General features: G+C 36.3%; 1 protein-coding gene across 6 annotated transcripts in view; it reads left to right on the top strand.

The window, feature by feature from the left end:
* Nucleotides 1-20906, top strand: part of SMARCA1 (SWI/SNF related, matrix associated, actin dependent regulator of chromatin, subfamily a, member 1) — a 72246-nt gene that overhangs the window by 42726 nt on the left and 8614 nt on the right. For all 6 annotated transcript variants that reach the window (XM_043571169.1, XM_043571173.1, XM_043571172.1 and 3 more), the window contains 4 exons: nucleotides 7590-7712; nucleotides 10020-10152; nucleotides 13959-14077; nucleotides 14190-14402. In XM_043571169.1, coding sequence (XP_043427104.1) covers nucleotides 7590-7712; nucleotides 10020-10152; nucleotides 13959-14077; nucleotides 14190-14402 — 588 coding nt within the window. The remainder of the gene's footprint in view (nucleotides 1-7589; nucleotides 7713-10019; nucleotides 10153-13958; nucleotides 14078-14189; nucleotides 14403-20906) is intronic.

Here is a 20906-nt window from a genome sequence, read left to right as displayed (position 1 = left end):
ACAAATATACAAATATATATTATCCCACTAAAGTTATAAAAATGTTAATCATTATATTGTTACTTTTATGGACTGTTATCAGTGAGACTTGAAAATTACTTGAAATGTTAGACCCAGTTATTAATCAAATATCTTATAGAGCCTTTTATAATTTATGAAATCCTTTATCACACACTTCATCTGATTTCTAACAGTCCTGTGACATTGGTGTTATCTCCTCCATATAAGACATGAGGAGACCGAAGTTCAGAGAGGTTAAAAGACTTGTTCAAGTTCACATAGCTAACAGAGTTGCCAAGGGTGCTGGTCTCAAACCTGAGTTCTCACTGTTCAAATGCTATGCTCTTTCCCCCAGGCATTCTGGGCTATTTCTGCATGTGACATAACCCTGCTTCTCTTTGCAGTCCTAAATAAGGACTGTGTTTATAGTGGTGTGACATGTTGTTTGGGAGGTAAGCCAAGTGGTAGTCAAATAGCAGCAATGAAAAAAATCATCTCTGTGGATATAACTATTCGTGCTCCTTTGGAGATACTGAAATTCTTTTCCCTGTCATAGTACAGTGCCCACCACATTCTCGCCACAACTCTGGTTTTAATGTAAGCAGTGCCTTTCATTACGGGCGGTTTGTGGTTAGGGGTGAGGTCTTACAATCATATTTGGGTAGTAGCCAACTGGAAGGAGATGGAGGAGAGAGAAACCTTAGTAGAGAGAGGAATGAAGGGACAGCTGCAGAGGGTGACAAGAAGCAGGCAGGTGGAAGGAGGGAGGACAGGGATGAATGAGGAAAGGGAAGATGGTATGGAATCCACGCTATGGCACCTTGCTGTTTTCTCTTCCTCACCTCCCAGAGAGAAGTAACAGGAGAAGGGAGTATGAGTGAAAGGAGGGCTGTTTTTCATTTAATTCATATTTACTGAGGACTCCTCTGGGCCAGGTCCTATGCCGTGCACTGATGATAAAGTAGTGAATAAGACAGACAAGGTCCCTCAGTGCATGGAACTTGTGTTTCATTGGAGGAGATGGATATTAAGTTGATACAACAGAGTAATGGCATTAGTTGTTTTCTGTGCTTACAGAGGGTGCTGCAAGGGAACATGATATGGGTATCAAATGTGGATTGGGAGATCAGGGAGTTGGTCCCTAAGGCAGTGTCATTAAGTTGAGATCAGAGAGATGCACAGGAATTAGCCAAAGTATGAAGTGTGGGAGAGAAGAGCTCATCAGAGAAACCATAGGTACAAAGGTGTTACAGTAGGAAGGAGGATTGCCCCTTCAGAAACTGAAGGCAGACCAGGGTTGGTAAGGAGTGATGAGGGAGAGGAGTGAGATGAAGTTGTGGAGTGGGTCATTAACTGAACATTAATTGTAGGTCCCATTAAGTTGAACTTTAGTTTTAGAGCAAAGGAAAACCATTGAGACGTTCTTAAGGTGGAGGGGTGAGTGGGTCGTGAAATACTAATAGCAGTTACCTATTTGGTCCTTACTTGTGTTGCTTTCTGTTCTAAGTTATTTAAAAAGATTAGCTCGGGATGCCTGGGTGGATCAGTTGATTAAGCGTCCGACTTCAGCTCAGGTCGCAATGTCACGGTTCGTGGGTTCGGCCCCGCGGCGGGCTCTGTGCTGACAGCTCAGAGCCTGGAGCCTGCTTCGGATTCTGTGTCTCCCGCTATCTCTGCCCCTCCCCCGCTCGTGCTATGTTTCTCTCTGTCTCTCAAAAATGAATAAACGTTAAAAAAAATTTAAAAATAAAAAGATTGGCTCATTATCCTCCTAACAGCCCTGAGACTGTATTTCTGTTTTACAGATGGGGAAACTGAGGCACATAGAGGTTGAGTAATTTGCCCTAGGTTAAACAACTTTTAAGATGTGGAGTATGATCAGATTTACATTTTTTAAAAGATCACCCTGACTACATACAGAGAATGATGACTTTACCCAGGGACACCAGCCAGGCGGCTGTTGAAGGATGAAAAGATGAGAGAAGATGATGGCAGCTTGGAGCATGGTGGCAATGGTGGAAGGAGAATTTATCTCCTACCACTCTACTAGCTGTGTGTTCTCTTCAGCCTCATCGTGGATTGTGTTTGTGTCATCTTAAGACTTGCCTTGATCCTCCATATGCATATTTATTTAGTTGAGGATTTATAACACAAATAAGAGTACATTCTGGATGTTGGCTCTTTCTGAACCTTGTCTCTTCCATTCTTTACCAGGGGATGCAGATCTGAGCTAAGGTGTGTGCTTCAATTGGGTGGGTGTCGTGTTGGAGTTGAGACTATAGGCAGAGGAGCATGGCATGCTAGTCCTCTGCAAAAGTTTTTTTTTTCCCCAGGACCATGTGATATTAATAACTGTTATACATATCTTCTCAGAGGTATCTAACATTTTTCCCCCTATAGCTATAGAAAACTCACTAGAGCCACAAAGTGAATGGAGCAATGGTTTATTCTCAGTTGAACACAACTGCTACAGTGAAACTACCTGGTATTCTTGAAGCATAGTTAGGTTCTTAAAAAGGACTCTTGCCCCCTTTCTGCTTAAAGGATTGTTGGGGAGAGAGGTGTTGTCTTATAGCTGGGGGAATTGTGGTGCACGGTACTGTTTTCTCCATTTTGAGCCCCCATTGTCTTATTCTGTAGTGATTTTGGGTGGGTCTAGTTGGGGGCTCTGTACTTTTGAAGCACTTAGTAAAGAACATTTTTTCTCCAGAGCCTGCCTATTTGGATTTTTAATTTTATTTTGTTTTTCCCCCTGATACTCAGCACAACAAGGTCACAACAATATTGCTCATGATAACATCTGGAATTAAAGCATTTTATTTTATTTGAACCTGAGAAGTTTTGTTTGTTTTGCCCTAACCACTTGTTGGATAGCAGCGCATCATGTGCCAATTCTCCCTGCTGTCTTAGCTTTGACCTTACTGCAAGTTAGACACATTCAGAAGCTTTACTGCCCTTGCAACTTAAATGAGTTACTCAGTGTGTTTAATCACTTGTTCCCTGAAATCTTTCTATTGGAAGAGGATGACTTCATTGAAATTTCGATTGCAGAATTAAAAAAAAAAAACAGAGGATCTGTAAGTCCCATTGAGTCTAAGATCTGGTGTGAAAGACCTGTGCCATATTTGAAGCTGGAGGAAGCTGTAGAACATTCTAACATTTATCTTCAATAAAATATTCTTTAGGGACAGATACAGACACTTGACAAATGGAGAAAGTTCTATAATCTCTGTGAGTTTTGGTAATGTGCCATCGTGAGCCAGCTGTTTGCAGTGGCAGGACAGTACCATGTGCTGATTTCAGGTCACTACATGACTTTGTGTGCCACTGCATTTAATTCATTGTTCCATATTTCTATGAAAGGCGTCCTAAAACTCATTCTGACCATGACCAAATTTTTTTTTCACTTTTCAATGGAACACAGCTCTTAGTTGCACATTCCTTAATGTCTGACTATAAATCCAAGTAATAATGGAGATGTTTCCTCTCGAAAGATAACTTTTAGTTTATTGTGGCTGTATTAAGTGTTACTGGGGGGAGGGGCATCAGTAAGACATACAGTATGAATATTTCAGGTAGTGTGTAGGTATCTCTATGATTTATTTACTTAATTCTTATATAGCACTTTGAAATCACTCCAGGAAGTTTAATGCTGATAAGAACATATTTATAAAATATGTACAAAACTCACGGAGATTATAGAACTTTCTCCATTTGTCAAATGTCTGTATCTGTCCCTAACGAATTTTTTATTGAAGATAAATGTTAGAATGTTCTACAGCTTTCTCCAGCTTCAAATATGACAAATGAAAAAATAAATACCTTTTAAAAATGAATATTATAGGAAGAGATATGAGAATGTAGGCATTTTGAGTAATTTCTAATACTAGAAATTTTAGCGGTTAGGTATTTTAATTAAAATAGTAAACATAACACAGATGAAGTCCTTCTAAAGTTTTGCTGCACTGAAAATATTAACAGTAGATGTGGAAAAAGTAGTCTGCCAAGGAGCCTAAAATCTAATGGTGTAATATAGTATTATGATTTTGCTTTTGTTAAAGTTCAAGGGGGAAATTTTTAGTATTGGGTATATCTGCATAGGAGTGAGCAGTTTATTTTGTGCAGGTATGTTTCCAGGTGTATTTCCATTTTCTGGCATAAAATTAGATGTTTATAAAATATGTACTTTGTTAAAATGGTTTCTTGGACATGGAGATTTTGAAGCTATTTCATAGAGAAATATCTTAAGATTAAATAAGTTTTTCTCAGTTAAAATTAAAACTTAAAGTCACAGTAATTTCATATATCACCAAGGGTCTATTAAACTTTTTTTAAAAAAATGTTTTTAATGTTTATTCATTTTTGAGAGAGAGAGTGCAAGCAGGGGAGGAGCAGAGAAAGAGGGAGACACAGAATCTGAAGCAGGCTCCACACTCTGAGCTGTCAGCACAGAGCCCAATGCGGCCTTTTGAACTCATGAACCGTGAGATCATGACCTGAGCCAAAGTTGGATGTTTAACCAACTGAGCCACCAGGCACCCCAGGTCTATTAAACTTTTTAAAGCTCTGTCTGTAATTTTTTCCAAACATTTTGTTATGTAAAAATTTTAACCATATAAAAATATTGAAATGATTGTATAGTGAACATCTACATACACACCACATATATTCTTCAATTTATATCTTACTATATTGGCTTTATCACCTATTTGTCCGTTTCTCCAGCCTTCTAGCAAATGGATATCCAGCTTATTTTTTATGCATTTCAGAGTTGCAGACCTAAGTATATTTCACTCAAACACTTCAACGTGCATATTATTAGCCAGTGTTCAATATTTATTTGATACTTTTTTCAAGGTAAAATTAGCATACAATGAAATGTATAAATCTTAAGTGTTTCATTCATTGTATTTTGACAAATGTATATTTGCAGAACTAAACCCCTATGGAGATACAGCATATTACCGTCACCCCAGAAAGTGCCTCTTCCCAGTCAATCTCTATACTCACTCCCCAGAGACAACCACCGTTCTGATGGTATTTTCCTCCATAGATTAGTTATTTACTCTAGAATTTCACATTAATGTAATCATGTGTTATGTGTAAGGTGTTTTTCTCTTAACATAATGTTTTTGAGATTCATTCATGTCCCATTCTTGGTGGCTCGTTCCTTTTTACTGCTAAGTACTATCCCATTGTAAGGATATACCAGTTTGCTTATCTGTTCTCATGTTGATGGACATCTGGGCTGTTTTCTGGCTTTTGGCTGTTGGGAGTAAAGCTGTGAACATTTTTGCAAAAGTATTTTTTTTAAGTTTATTTATTTATTTTGAGAGAGTGCAGAATGGGTAGAGAGAGAGGGAGAGAGAGAGAGAATCCCAAGCAGGCTCTGCTGCGGAGCCTGATGTGGCTCAAAACCACGAACCATGAGATCATGACTTGAGCCAAAATCAAGAGTCAGACACTCAACTGACTGAGCCACCCAGGCACCCCTTTGTAAAAGCCTTTGTATAGATAGATATGTTAGGAATGGAATTGGTGGTGCGCCTGTAATTTAAAAGTTGAATTTAGCTATTGAAAAGTTATTTTATATATATATTTTTTGATAAAAGTTATTTTAGTCATGCTTGTCACTGGCCTGCATTTCATTTTTAATTTATACATTTTCCATTTACATTTGTAACCATCTTAGGCCAGGTGATCATACCTCATTTCTAGATTATGGCCGTTTAGCTGGTTTTCTTGCCGTTTCCACACTTCGGTGCATCCAGCACAAAGCTTCCAAGTGAAAACACGTTTTGACACTTTAGTCTCCTATTGAAAAATCTCCAGTGGCTTGCTGTTGTGTACTGTGTAGTTTAAAAGGCTTGTAAATCTCTCTCCACCTGGCCTTGTTTCTTACCCCTTTTCAACATAAACCCTGTATGATCCTTCCTGGCATTGCTTTTACTGGTTTTGCTCCTAGTGTTCCAGCCTCAAATATTGTTTGCCTCTTCTTCAGCTCCCCAAATCCTTAGAGTTCAAAATTCCACAACTGGGTTGTGAGGCTTCCTGTAGGCAAGGACCATGTCCACTGATTTTATATTCCAGTGAATACCTGTCATGGTGCTACAGACATAATAGACATTTAGTCTGTACTTACTAATTTGATTGTCTGGTACTGATGATTGCAAATGAACCTGTTTTTTCAGTAATTCTTTTAAAATTAGTAGGGTTTACATTTAAAAAACTACTGGATACAATAATTTAAAAATTATTATAAAAATATTAAAAAATTATTGTTGAGTGTCTGACTTCGGCTCAAGTCATGATCTCATGGTTTGTGAGTTTGAGCCCTGCATCAGGTTCACTGTTGTCAATGCAGAACCTGCTTCTGATCCTCTGTCTCCCCCCCACCACTCTCTGCCCCTCCCTGGCTCACGCTTACTGGCTCACTCACTCTCTCTCAAAAAATAAATTAAAAAATATTTATTTTCAAGTTACACTATGGTTTCAAACTCTATGAAATATGTACAACAATTAGAAAAATGTACTCTGATGTGTATCATAATTACATTGTAGTAAAACCATAGGGAATGAGTTGTTTATGATAGGTGTGCATATCAAACAGTGGAAGGCTTAGTGTCAACCTGTTTTTTTTTAATTAAAAATTTTTTTTGTATTTATTTTTAAGAGAGAGAGCATGAGTGGGGGAGGGACTGAGAGAGAAGGACAGAGAATCTGAAATGGGCTGTGTGCTGACAGCAGAGAGCCCGATGTAGGGCTCGAACTCCAGGACCTCAAGATCATGACCCGAGCCAGAGTTGGATGAGTTCAAGAGTTGGACTTGAACTCTCTTCTTAGTTGTCAGTTTATCTGTAACTCTGTATCCTAAACACTAGAATTTCTGTTGGTCACTGCTACTTTATCTTTTTCTCTTGACTGCTGATTGCATCACAGCTGTTCGCATACTCGGCCACCCTTTCCCTCTTACATATATTCTCTATATATGTAGAGTGTAGAGTTTGGGTTCTTCATTATCCTGTCACTTCTTCCAGTCTTGGCATTTTATGTGAAGTTGCTCTCCCTTTCCATGCCCTGGCAGGCAGTAAAATCATTCCTTTCTTTTTGCATTTTGAAGTGATCAGAGCATTGAGTGCATTGCACTTCTCTACCCTGGTCTATATTGCCAGGTGTGTATGAGTTCTTTTTGTACTGCCAAACTTTTTGTTTCTTCTGGGCTTGAAATTTTATTGTATAATGTTAGTGTTGGCATAATGGTATTATTGTTACCACCATATATTACAATATTACAAGGATGTATTTTGTTCCACAGTTATAAATAAATCTAGAATATAATGTGGCATTTAGCTGTGGGCTTAACTCTAAAATACCACATGGCACATTTAAAAATGGTTTTTATTTTGGTAATAGCATTGTAGTAAGAATGTGGAGAGGATCCCGTATCATTCTGGTATGGCTTTATATTGTTTACTGTTGAAATAACTCTAAGATTGAGATATATATATATATATATATATATATATATATATATACCCTTAATTAATTTTTCTTAACAGTTTAATTAAAATTCATCTCTTGATTTATAGGTCCCAAGGAATCCTGATATCCCCAATCCAGCTGTGGCTCAAAGAGAGGAGCAAAAAAAGATTGATGGAGCTGAACCTCTTACACCAGAAGAGACTGAAGAAAAAGAAAAACTTCTCACACAAGTAAAATATTTTAAGTGGCTGAAGTGCTTCTTCATTAACCAGTAGAAAAAGAAAAAAAAAACAGATCACATTTACCTTTTATTGTATGGGCTGATTAGACACATCAGCAACACTCAGGGCTATTTTGTAAACATACATTTAGATCAGATATTCCTCTTTTTTTTTATCCCATTTGTAGAATACATGCATTTGGAAATGCTAGAGAATACATAAATGCAAAATATAAGTGTCAGTTATTACTAAGAAGACATATTTTAGCAATTATACTAAACTCAGTTAATACACATACGAAGCTTGGTAGACAGTAATTATGAGCATATTCTTCAAAGTTTAAATTTATTTCATTTTTGTGAACTGTCCTCTGAAATTGTACTCTACTAATATTTTATTAGAATAATTTCGTAATTCTCAAAATGCTTTTTATCCTTTCTTGGAAAGGACTTTCATATAACAATGAGAGATTTCTGAACCTGTAATGTGATTATTGTATAATTAAAAGCTAATAGTTATTAAATAGGGAACATTTTCATTTGAACAAAATATTAATGCTTTATGGTCATTGTTGGTTTAATGAGTTTTATGAGTATAGAAGTAATACACAAATAATCTGTAGAAGATAAAAAAAGTTACAGTGTAAAAGACCCTTGCAAGATAATAAACAAATGTACTGGATGGTACCACCTTAGTATATAGAAAGTTGCTAGCAAGATTTATTTATTCAACAAGTACTTTTGAAAAATATGCAAAGCACAGTGCTAGGAAAGTTGGTCACATTAATTATTGAAAGATAGTTTTGTATTTTTATCTTATTATATAGATCTTTGTTATGATGTGTAACTTTACTGAATGAATTTTTGCAAAGTATAATCATAAGTTTTGCAGCCAAATGGCTGGAAGTCATAAAGTTTAGTTTGACAATGTAATTGCTTTGGCTGAATATTAGGACTTACCACAGAATAAAATAAAACATTTAAATATTCATGTTGTATTTTCACAATTTATTTCCTGAACACAAAAGTAAAGTTCTGGTCTTAAATACTACTTGGCTTGTAGTATATGGTGAATGTACAGTATATTGTGAATACACATTATCAACTGAGAAATTGCTTTAGTTTGTAACTAGAAGTAAAGTCAATTTTTTTTGTTCCTCCTAGTAGTTATATTCATCTTTAAACATCTTTCTCTGGTGCCTTAAATAATTAATCTTAATAAAAAATCATGGCAAAGAAACAAAATGTGGGGTCACCTGAAATCTTCATCAACTAAAAGCTAGGGATAGAGTTTTGAACTGCCAGGGATATCACATTTTTATGGGTTGGGAAATAAGAAGTAGAAAACAAATTCTTGGTTTTGTGATTTCACAGACATGCTAATAATACCAGAGATTTAAAACAGTGATTAAACTGTTCAATCTTTTAATAAGGAAATTGAGTGGGACCAGTCATATTCTGTTTATACAGATTCTATTTTATGAATACAATTTTGAATAGAGATTATTTATTCACAGTACAGTTGATCCTTGAACAATGTGGGAGTTAGGGATGCTGACCCCCCATGAAGCTGAAAAATTTCCTGTAATTTTGACTCCCCCAAAGCTTATCTACTAATAGCCTACTGTTTACTGGAAGCCTTACTGCTAACATAAATAGCAGATTAACACATACTTTTCATGTTACATGTATTACATACTGTATTCTTACAATAAAGTAAGCTAGAGAAGAGAAAATGTTATTAAGTATATCATAAGGAAGAGAAGATACACTTATAGTGCTGCACTGTATTCATCAAAAAAACAAAAAAACAAAAAAAACAAACCCAAGGGTCACCTGTAATTTGGAATGCTATAAAGAGTATGAAATATTTTATGCATTCTTATTTTTCCCTCTAAGTTTTTTGGATTTAACGCAACCACATTCCTTTCTTAATTTACATGGGAACAGATCTGAAAAAAAACTGTTGAAGCACTGAAATATAAAGGACTTCATTTTTATATTAGCATTTTTATATCAGTGCATTTGTATTTTAATGTAGGCATCTATAAAATACGGAATTAAAAACTACACAATATCTTGGAACTATATCCATTTGTAGTACTTAGAAGTATATCTCTTCATGATAGAAAATCAGTTATTTTTATAACACTCAACTTCTGATTCCAAAAATACCCTGGGATTTTATAAGGAGGAACATTTTAAGTCTTTCAAACTGTTTTTAATGTATCATTGTAAAAAACATGTAGAATAATAAATGGATAAATGGATTTGCTAATTTAACCTCTGTTGATGATGCTTAATATTTTGTTCACAGGGATTCACAAACTGGACTAAGCGAGATTTTAACCAGTTTATTAAAGCTAATGAGAAGTATGGAAGAGATGACATTGATAATATAGCTCGAGAGGTGGAGGGCAAATCACCTGAAGAGGTCATGGAGTATTCAGGTTTGTGTATAACTTTAAACATAGTGTTTAATTGTAACCTATTCATTTCTTTAGTATCAATTTAATTGTATCATTGTTCAGAGATCTTTTAAACTATTAAGCATAAAGTGTAGGTAACAGTATAAAATGTAATTGTATTTCCACGATAAGATTATAAGATTTACCTAAACAGGCTGCTATTATCCTTAGCAGTTAGCTTATCGAGCCAAGTAAAGTCCTAACGAAACAAGGGTAGCTGTTGAATGAGCATTGACAAAATGAGTTTCCCATTTACCCATCTCTGGAATTTGATCCTCTTATGGGCAATTCAGATCTGAGACTTGAGGTTCAGAAGATTGAATTTGTGTCTTTCTAGGACATCTTTGAAGTAGAAGATTCTTCTCAGGGAATTTAGGTCCTCAAACACCCTTCGAGTTCTAATCAGCTCCAGACAGGTCATGTGGATTCCATTAACTTGAGGCAAGCTGGAATAGATCTAAAAAGACTGCTAGAATTATTTTTAATTTTTAAATTTTTTTAATTAAAAGAAAAATTTTTAATGTTTATTCATTTTTGAGAGAGAGAGAGAGAGAGACAGAGAGAGAGACAGAGAGAGAGAATGAGAGAGAATGCAAAGCAGGCTCCAGGCTCTGAGCTATCAGCACAGAGCCCAACATGCGGCTCGAACCCACAAACTACAAGATCAAGACCTGAGTCGAAGTCAATGCTCAACCTACTGAGCCACCCAGATACCCCCCTACAATAAATCTTTTGATTGGTTCTGGAATCCTCTCCCTTACTTAGCTGTGTCTTTGGTCTTGAAGCATATAGAGTTAATATGAATGCCCATGTCGCAGCACATGGAACCTCAGGCTTCTGAAAGAAATCTTAGTAAAAATAGGTAATTATCTCTAGCAAGTTTTCTATATGTAGAACAGGAATTTTCTTACTTACAAATAGGTTGAACTTTCAAATTTAGTCTGAGTATCAGCTATTTAGAATTTAGACCATTTTTTTCCCTTATAGAAACAATATTACAAAGTAGGTTTAGGTTTTTGTGCTAACCCCTCAAAGCCTATGTGGCTTTAACAGTTGAAATTCTGTGTTTTTGCCATGAAAAATAGCTGGGAGAGGATACTAATAAATATACCAAAAATTAATATAACCTAGGAACAGCTTTTAATTTATCTGTACTGTTAGTGCTTGAAGAAATTCAGGTTTAATAAGAGAAAAGTCACTTTTTCTTTTGGAAATCAGAGAGGGTTTCTGGTGATGAACAAGGAATTTAGAGGCTGATTATACTGAGCTTTTACTTCATATAATACCAAATTTATGAACTTCCTTTTCCTTGATTCCAGTATAGCATTACTATTACTTGTAAGCTTTATCACATAAGTTTACAGCATTTGGGGGCTTAGAAAGGGTAAAAATAGATGAGAAATTCTAACAGCATTTTCATTCTAATGAAAAGAATATAAGAGATTTTGTGCGGAGAGATTTTCCAAAGTAGAATTTTCTTCAAAATAGCATCAATGTTTATGAAATTGCAAGAAAAGAAGTGATTCAGAAAGATACCGTATCAGATGTTCTCTCACATTTGACACCAAGCCCGGTGGCAGGACTGGCTCAGCACAGTTAAACTGGGGCCATGTCACAGGATGGGGAGATCGGAATGGTTTCATGTAGTTGGTTGCAATAAAAGAAGTGTATATAATTGGCTGTTCGTATCTTCTACATAGCAGGCATTTGTATGCTGAATGAATAAGAGAGAATGAATAAATGAACAAAGGTGCTTATAAAAACCAGAGAGTGACAGTTTCTTTTGTGATGCTGAGATGGGTGGTTAACGTCCAGCGCAAAGAAGAAAATGGCCCACTAATGTTCAGATTGGGTGCTATAGGTTGAATGTTTCCCTCTCAAATTTAGATGTTGAGATCCTAACCCTCAGTGTGATGGTATTAGCAGGTAGGGTTGGGAGGTGATTAGGTCATAAGGGTGGAGTACTCACGAATGGGATTAGTGCCCTTATAAAAGAGACCCCAGAGAGCTCCCTTGCCCTTTCCAGCATGTGAGGACACATTGGGAAGACCGTCATCTATGAACCAGGGTGTGGGCTCTCACTGGACTTGGAATCTTCCAGCACCTTGATCTTGGGACTTCTCAGCCTCCATAACTGTGAGAAATAAATGTTTGTTATTGAAGCCCCCCCCCTTCCGCAAATAAAAATCAGAGAGCACTAACATTCCTTTTGTGATAGGCTCTAAAAATGAAAAATTTGAGAATGTAGAGTATGCCATTAAAAGGCCTTTCAGGACGCCTGGGTGGCGCAGTCGGTTAAGCGTCCGACTTCAGCCAGGTCACGATCTCGCGGTCTGTGAGTTCGAGCCCCGCATCAGGCTCTGGGCTGATGGCTCAGAGCCTGGAGCCTGTTTCTGATTCTGTGTCTCCCTCTCTCTCTGCCCCTCCCCTGTTCATGCTCTGTCCCTCTCTGTCCCAAAAATAAATAAACGTTGAAAAAAAAATTAAAAAAAAAAAAATAAAAGGCCTTTCACTGGGGCACCTGGGTGGCTCAGTCGGTTGAGCATCCAACTCTTGATTTTGGCTCAGGTCATGATCTCATGGTCATGGGATTTAACCCTGCATCGGGCTCTGCACTGACAGCACATGGCCTGGTTGGGATTCTCTCTCTCTCTCTCTCTCTCTCTCTCTCTCTCTCTCAATAACATAAACAAACAAACAAACATTAAAATACCCTCCACTGAAGTCATAAGATGTGACCTAATGCAGCCAGATCATTTAGATCATATATAAAATTTGGGTGACTTTGTGTTTTTTTGTTTTGTTTTTAAGAGAAAAGACTATTTCAGGTAAGTTTAGAAAACAGGGTACAGGTTGTTGGAAATATTGTAAGTTTAGTGAGTGGTTCCAAAAGTGAAATAAGAGTTTTGGTAAGAGTGGCGCTTAGGTGGCTCTCAAGAGTTCTACTCTTGGTTTCAGCTCAGGTCATGATCTCTGGGTTCATGAGATTGAGCCCTACATTGGGCTCTGTGCTGACAGCACGGAACCTGCTCGGGAATCTCTCTCTCCCTCTCTCTCTCACATGCACTCTCTTTTGCTCTCTCTCAAGATAAATTTAACAAAAAGTTTCAGGAATAAATTGCTGCTTCATAAGAAGTTTGAGTTGATAATGGGTTTTGTTTTTGTTTTTTCTTGCTAGGAAGCTGTGTTCTCTAAGTTTATATGGCTACCTCTCTCCTGTTTCACTTTGTTTGGTCCCTTTTATATCATGTTTGAATGAAAGCATAGCTTAAATTAGTGTCTGTAGTATCTTTAAAAATTCTAGTCATTTGAGATTGATAATTAAAAATTCTATAATATTTCATGAAAAGAAATTCATTAACCTAAAACCTTCTTGTTGAGGTGTTTTAAATTTTTTAATGTTTATTTTTGAGAGAGAGACACAGAGCGTGAGCCAGTGAGGGGCAGAGTGAGAGGGAGATAAGCCAAAGCAGGCTCCAGGCTCTGAGCTGTCAGCCTAGAGCCCGACGCAAGGCTTGAACTCATGGACTGGTTTGCAAGATCATGACCTGAGCCGAAATCGGAAGCTTTAACTGAGCTACGCAGGTGCCCCAAGGTCTTACTTTTAAATAAAAAGGGGTATTTAATAATTGAACATATACACATATACAGATGAATCTGAATCTTAAGTTTTAAACAGTGTACGTTTACTACATCATGCCCTGTTAATTCTTTATTCTATAGTTCCTTGGATTCATTTGTTTAAGATGGTAGTACATTTATTGAAAAGTAATAATTGTGTTTTTCAGCTGTCTTTTGGGAACGTTGCAATGAATTACAGGACATTGAGAAAATTATGGCTCAGATTGAACGTGGAGAAGCAAGAATTCAACGAAGGATCAGTATCAAGAAAGCCCTGGATGCCAAAGTACTTTATTTCATAATTTAAAAATTATTATTAGATTGTTTTAATTGATACAGTGATTAGTTTTGACTTATTACACATTTAGTTAAAATCACTATTTTGTTTAAATTTATAGATTGCAAGATACAAGGCTCCATTTCATCAGTTACGTATTCAGTATGGAACCAGCAAAGGAAAGAACTATACTGAGGAAGAAGATAGATTCTTGATTTGTATGTTACACAAAATGGGCTTTGACAGAGAAAACGTGTATGAAGAATTAAGACAGTGTGTACGGAATGCTCCTCAGTTTAGATTTGACTGGTTTATCAAGTCTAGAACTGCCATGGTATGTATTCTTTTCTTATTTCCTTCAACTTTTTATCTTGAAAAATTTCAAATGTCATATATTCCTCATTTAGATTCTTTAATGGTTAACATTTTGCCAAATTGGCTTTCTCCCCCTACCCACATATACATTTGTACATATATACATAGAATCTGTATGTACACATAGAGCCTATATTTTGTATTCAGAAATACAGGAACATACCTATATTCAGAAATACGTATCTGTATCTGATATTCATAAATATACATTCTATTATTTCTGAGCCATTTGGAAGTAAGTTGAAAAAATCATGAGTGTCCACCTCTAAATACTTAAACATTTATCTCCTAGAAATAAGAACTTTTCCTTACATAACCATAATACCTTTATCCTACCTGAAAATGTGAACAGTGATTCAGTAACGTCATCTGGTATACAGTCCCATGTACAGAATTTTCCAGTTTCTCTCAAAGTGTCTTTCATAGCTGTTTTCTTAAATTGATGATCTAGGCAAGGTTCACATACTGCATTTTGTTGCTGATCCTCTTTAGTCTTTTTCAATCTACAACTTTTTGTTTTTCATGACAAATGGCTTTTTAAGGTACCTGAACTTCCTGTTTTCTAGAATGTCCCACATTTTTTTTGTTAAAAAATTTTAATGTTTATTTTTGAGACAGAGTGTGAGGAGGGGAGGGGCAGAGAGAGAGAGAGACATACAGAATCTGAAGCAGGCTCTCCAGGCTCTGAGATGTCAGCACAGAGCCCGATGCGGTGCTCAACCCACAAACTGTGAGATCATGACCTGAACCAAAGTCGGACGCTTAACCCACAGAGCCACCCAGGCACCCCATAGAATGTTCCACATTTATCTCGCTCATTTTTAGATTTAGGTTAAGCATTTTTGGCAAGAATGTGACACAAGTGATGTGTACTTATTGCATCACGTCAGGGGGCACGATGACATAGGTTGTCCCCCTCTTGGTGATGCTAAGTTTGATCACTTGGTTAAAATGGTGACCACCAGAGCTGTCCACTTTAAAGGTATACTTCCCTATTTGTAATTAGGCAGGTGGTGCTTCACACTGTGTGAGCAACTTAAGGATTTATTTTCAATGAGAAGGAATTGTTGCCTAAGTGAGTCTTTAAAAGAATATTATGAGACAGAGAATAATTAAGTAGAAAAGATATTTTAGCTTCATGCAATTTACTTTGTTACTTCCTAATGTAAATTGTGTGCCTGTTAAATTTTAATGCTGCTTAACAGAGTTCAAATTGATATTGAATGGTTTTTAAAATGCAACACATTTTTAATATTAGCATTGTCAGTCTTTTGTCAGCTGAGGTAATTAAGACAAAAGTACCTTTAGATAGCCTAAAAATTAAAAGCACCAGAAACTAACAGTTCAAATAATGGACATTTTTAAGTAGCTGCTATCTTTCATAAATGTTTTCTTGGCCAAAAGTGGAAATAAGGGTGCAAAGCAATGCTTAATGTTTTGTTTGATTCATTTATGTATGTATGTATGTTTATTTATTTATTTTTAGAAAGAGCGATCAGGGAAGGGGCAGAGAGAGGGAGAGACAGAATCCCAGGCAGAATCCTGCACTGGCTGTGCAGAGCCTGATGTGGGGCTCAAACCCACAAACAGTGAGATCATGACATGAGCTAAGAGTCAGATGCTTAACTGACTGAGCCACACAGGTGCCCCTTACTTTTTTATTTTTTTGTGAAATTTTTTAAATGTTTATTCATTTTTGAAAGAGAGAGAGCACAAGAGGGATGGGGTGGAGACAGAGGGAGACACAGAATCCGAAGCAGGCTCCACGCTCCGAGCTGCCAGCACAGAGCCTGATGTGGGGCTCGAACCCATGAACCACGGGATCACGACCCAAGTCGAAGTCAGATACTCAACCGACCGGGCCACCCAGGTGCCCCATATTTTTTTAAAGGTTATTTTTTTATTTTGAGATTGAGAGAGAGGCTGGGAAGGCCAGAGAGAGAGGGGGAGACAGAATTCCGAGCAGGCTCTACACCGCCGGCGCAGAGCCCAATGTGGGGCTCGAACCCACAAACCATGAGATCATGACTTCAGCTGAAATCAAGTCAGATGCTTAACTGACTGAGCCACCCAGGTGCCTCTGATTCATTTTTTATTTTAAGTTCAAGGTGAACTGAAAAAAAAGAAAAATCTGGGTTGCTGCACTGAAGACGCTAATTCTGGCAGATAAGGTCAAGTATTTCTTAAAACTGTAACATCAATTTAGAGTGTTCTTGGACTATTAGAATATATCTATCAAGTTTATGAAATACATAATGCTGGAGAGCTAGCAAATACTTTGGATCAAGCCAGGATTCAAAAGGAACTAGAGAAATTGGAATGATGGATAGGTTGAGTCTCACACCATAACATTCAATAGGCATAAATTTAAAGTGCTCTGCTTACACAAAAGAATATGAAGAGGTTTATGTTAATAAGGTATAGTAGGAAGCATTGAATTAAAAAATAAGAATAAAAAAGATAAGAATTAATTTGTAGCATGAAAGCCAGAAGTTTGATGTAGGAAAGAGTTGTTTGACAGGGTTCTTTGGATCATTGAAATAGATTATTGAAGAATGGTATAGAGTAGCTTTTCTGTTAGCTTTGAAAGAGATTCTGCTTTGACTATCTGAAAGCTTTGGCAGTGAGCTAGTTGGCCTTTTAAGGTGTCTTCTAACTCAGTGCATCTATTACCATGTTTAGCAGAGAACTCCTTTCAAAGGCCATGAGTTTAAAAATTTTAGCCATTTGGAGTTTTATGTGTGTAATGATCTAATGTAGAGAAGCACCAAAAGCTTGTAGAAGACAAATGCCTACCTGCATTTGTCAGTGCATCATGTTTTAGATCATAAATGCCCTTTTATGTGATAGATCATTTGCTGGATTTTGAGTATTATTTCAGTAATATGTTACTAATTTTTTAAAATGTTGAGAGTTTGATGCTGTTTTAAGTCTCTAGAATCATTAAACTAAAGCAAAGGATGAAACATTCACAAGTGCAAGAAAAACCTTATGTTATTTGAAATACATGAACATGGCTATGGAACTACATATCCTTATTTCATTTTCTAAATAAAAAAACCGGTATATTATTAACAACCACTAGATGGCTCTGAACTCCCTTGTAAAGATCCTCGTTTTCCTCCATCTTCTTTCTACAAAGCATTTACTTCTTTCTTTACTAAGAGATTTAAATCTCCTATGTATATTTTCCAAAGGGCAAATATTAATTCATTAGGTGAATATGAAGCGAAACCTTTATTTTATTTGTTAATAATGAAGATACCTTTGTCATTCTGGAAAGTGGAGTTTATGATTTCTAAAGAATCTTTGAGAACATATAATAGTTTATTTTATATTTAAATATTTTAATCCAGAGTTTTTTGTTTAACTTTTCTATCATATTGCTTTTTATTTCCCTCCTAGTTAATGGATAATTTTTACTTATGCTTCTGGATTTAGAGTATAAGTAATATATTTTAGAACATGCATATATTCATAAGGTGTTTTTGGAATATTTCATGGCAACATCAATTATTAGGGAGTTAAAGGAATGGAGTATTAATAGATGATCCATTTGCCCTCCTTATTTTAAATAATTGCTCTCATACAGTGAAACTCATGTACAATCTAGGAAGAGAACTTTCCCCTTGGAAAGAGGCAGTTTTCATTTCCGATATTAATTTGTTTCTTTGAAAAATCCTATCTTAGAAACACGGAGGATGTAGTTTGATTATGTGAGTGTGTCACTGTGTTCAAATTAAAATCTTATTAATGATTAAACTTTAAACTTAGCTTACCAAAGAAGCTATCTTTAAAAACAGAGTTTTGCTTAAAAGTGACTCTTCTTTCCCAGGGATGCCAATAAATAGTGTGAAATACTTAGGAAAAAAGTGGGAACCTTGGTAGTTATATTTTATTCAGACATCTCAAAGTACTGAATTCATGGCTCCTGACTTAACTAACAGTCTTAAAGTGCTTAAAGGCATGAACCTCCACTTCTAAATATGCTTCACTTTTAAAGCCTTCAGCTAAAGTATGAAGATTTCTTTGAGGCTTTTCTCCATTTAAAAATGCTGGCTATACAAAAGAGAAAATGAGTTTTAGTTCTATTTCTGTGTGCTAAAAAGATAGTGATTTCTTTCTCTGAGAACTTGGTGGTCTTTAAGTAAGCAATCAGTCTCTATTGAACTACATAAACAAGTAGGAAGGATATGATCAATTTAGTTTTTTAAGCTCAGAGCATGTGAATTGCCCTACCATTTCCTTCAAAGAAAAATATCTTATAATGGGGTCTTAGTTGTAGGACATTCACAGATGATCAAAGTTAAAAGGACCTTTACCAAGTGATTATAAGAGGAAATGATAATACTCTGTGTTTATATAGTACCTTTTATGTAATGCTTGCCAATCTGTTTACTAACATGAGCTTATTAATTTTTTTGCCATTCCTTTTAGGGAATGAGTTTCAGGATATTATCTCCATTCATTTAGTGACAGACTAACATGACTGGGAGATTGGAGAGGAACCTGAGAGGTCCAAAAGATCTCCCACGTTAGTCAGTTTACTGGAAAGGACATGTGGAAAATACCCAAAGTTCAACCAGTAATTCCTTAGACCTGCTTAGGTCCTTTTAAGGGCTTCAAGAAGAAAAGGCAGAATTTAACTCTCTGAGCTAAAGAACATTTCTTGATATAACTATTTATTGCATCCTTTACAGAGTTGCTTTGACTCTTAATTTGAGTCAAAAAACATTCTTACCTTTTAGCCTCTGAGGAGCTGTTTTCTTTCCTCTCACAGCCACCTCAGGAAGCTGTGTGTGCATTGCCTGTGGCCATGTACCTTGGAACTGAATCAAAGTATTAGTAATGAGTTGTTTACAATTACCGTGCCTTAGGTAGTTAAATGAATTTTTCTGATAGCATCTGAGAAAAAGAATCACACACTGTTGCATACAGTGTAATAAAAACTTCACGTTATTACTGTTTGTTTTCAAATCACAACTTTGTTATTAATGGAAGTGTTCCTTATTTAAAATTAAGACATTGACATCTCTCATTAGAATTGCAGGAGAAAAAATACTTTCTAAAAAATATTGCTATAGCTTTTTATTAGCTTGCTTCCCTTTTTATAAGTTTATCAGTGATAGTAAATGATAATTGGGTTACTAGTTCAGCACAGGATATTTTATAAATTATCTGTCCAGTTAGAGAAGGATTTTCTTTATAGATACTTTAGAAAAATGAAAGTCAAATTAAAACATTTCCCACTTAGGGGCGCCTGGGTGGCGCAGTCGGTCAAGTGTCTGACTTCAGCCAGGTCACGATCTCGCGGTCCGTGAGTTCGAGCCCCGTGTCGGGCTCTGGGCTGATGGCTCAGAGCCTGGATCCTGTTTCCGATTCTGTGTCTCCCTCTCTCTCTGCCCCTCCCCCGTTCATGCTCTGTCTCTCTCTGTCCCAAAAATAAATAAATGTTGAAAAAAAAAATTAAAAAAAAAAACATTTCCCACTTAATTCAGTAGTCGCAATAACATTTTGGTTTGTTGCTTATGCAGCATAGTCTAGGAAATTTCTTACAGAGTGCTGCTTGTTTTTTTTTTTTAATTTTGTGTATTAGCACTTAATTGTGTGATAATAGCTAATACTGATATTTTGGAGCATTACAAAGAAATGTGAAAATATCAATTACACTGTTTGTAAAGTTGGTGAACTGTAATATATACTGATGGATGCTTCTTGACTGTAGAATTATTAAAATATTAAAAAAATATATTTATGCTCATAGGAATATAATTCCTCATGCATTTAAAAGACTGAATTGTCCCTTTTCAGCCTTAAGTTTGAAAAAGGGTCTATACAGAGGCATGTACAGGAGAGGTAGTGCTTAACTTTGCCTTGGGGTTAGGTTAGAGGAATGGCTTCACAGAAGACGTCCTTCTTGGATCCAAGTCTAGGAAAACTAGGAAATGGCCATGGGACTACATTCTGGGTTGTGGAAACAGCATATGAAGAAATTGCAAGGAGGTTAGTATAAGTACGGAGGTACTCAGAGAAGAAGAGATAGCTGGCAGCCAAATTGTGAAGGGCCTTGTCTGCTGTATAGAAGTCTTCTTCGTGTCTATAGGAAATGGAAAGAATCATTGAAAGATTTTAATAGGGCAGTGACAGTGATCAGATTTACATTTTAGAAATACTGTTCTGTGCAAGTGGGCAAATGTCTGCCTCAATTACCATATAGGCTGATTATCACCAAATTTCTATCTCTGTCTTTTCTCTGTTCCTCCTTTTTCCCCCCTTCCCTTGGCTAATGTATCACCATCTGACCTAGATTCCTTTTTTTTTTATACTGCTGCTCTCTTAACCCTCAAGTGCATTGGTTATATCTAAAGGGACCAGCATAGCACCTTGCACAAAGTCGGCATTCAGTGAATAAATGGGCATGGAACATTTGTACTTTAGTTGGCTTCTGTCTCATAGTCTCCTA

This window comes from Prionailurus bengalensis, chromosome X (genome assembly GCF_016509475.1).
Source record: "Prionailurus bengalensis isolate Pbe53 chromosome X, Fcat_Pben_1.1_paternal_pri, whole genome shotgun sequence".
Classification (NCBI taxonomy): Eukaryota; Metazoa; Chordata; class Mammalia; order Carnivora; family Felidae; genus Prionailurus; species Prionailurus bengalensis.
This window is presented reverse-complemented; position numbering and strand designations above follow the sequence as displayed.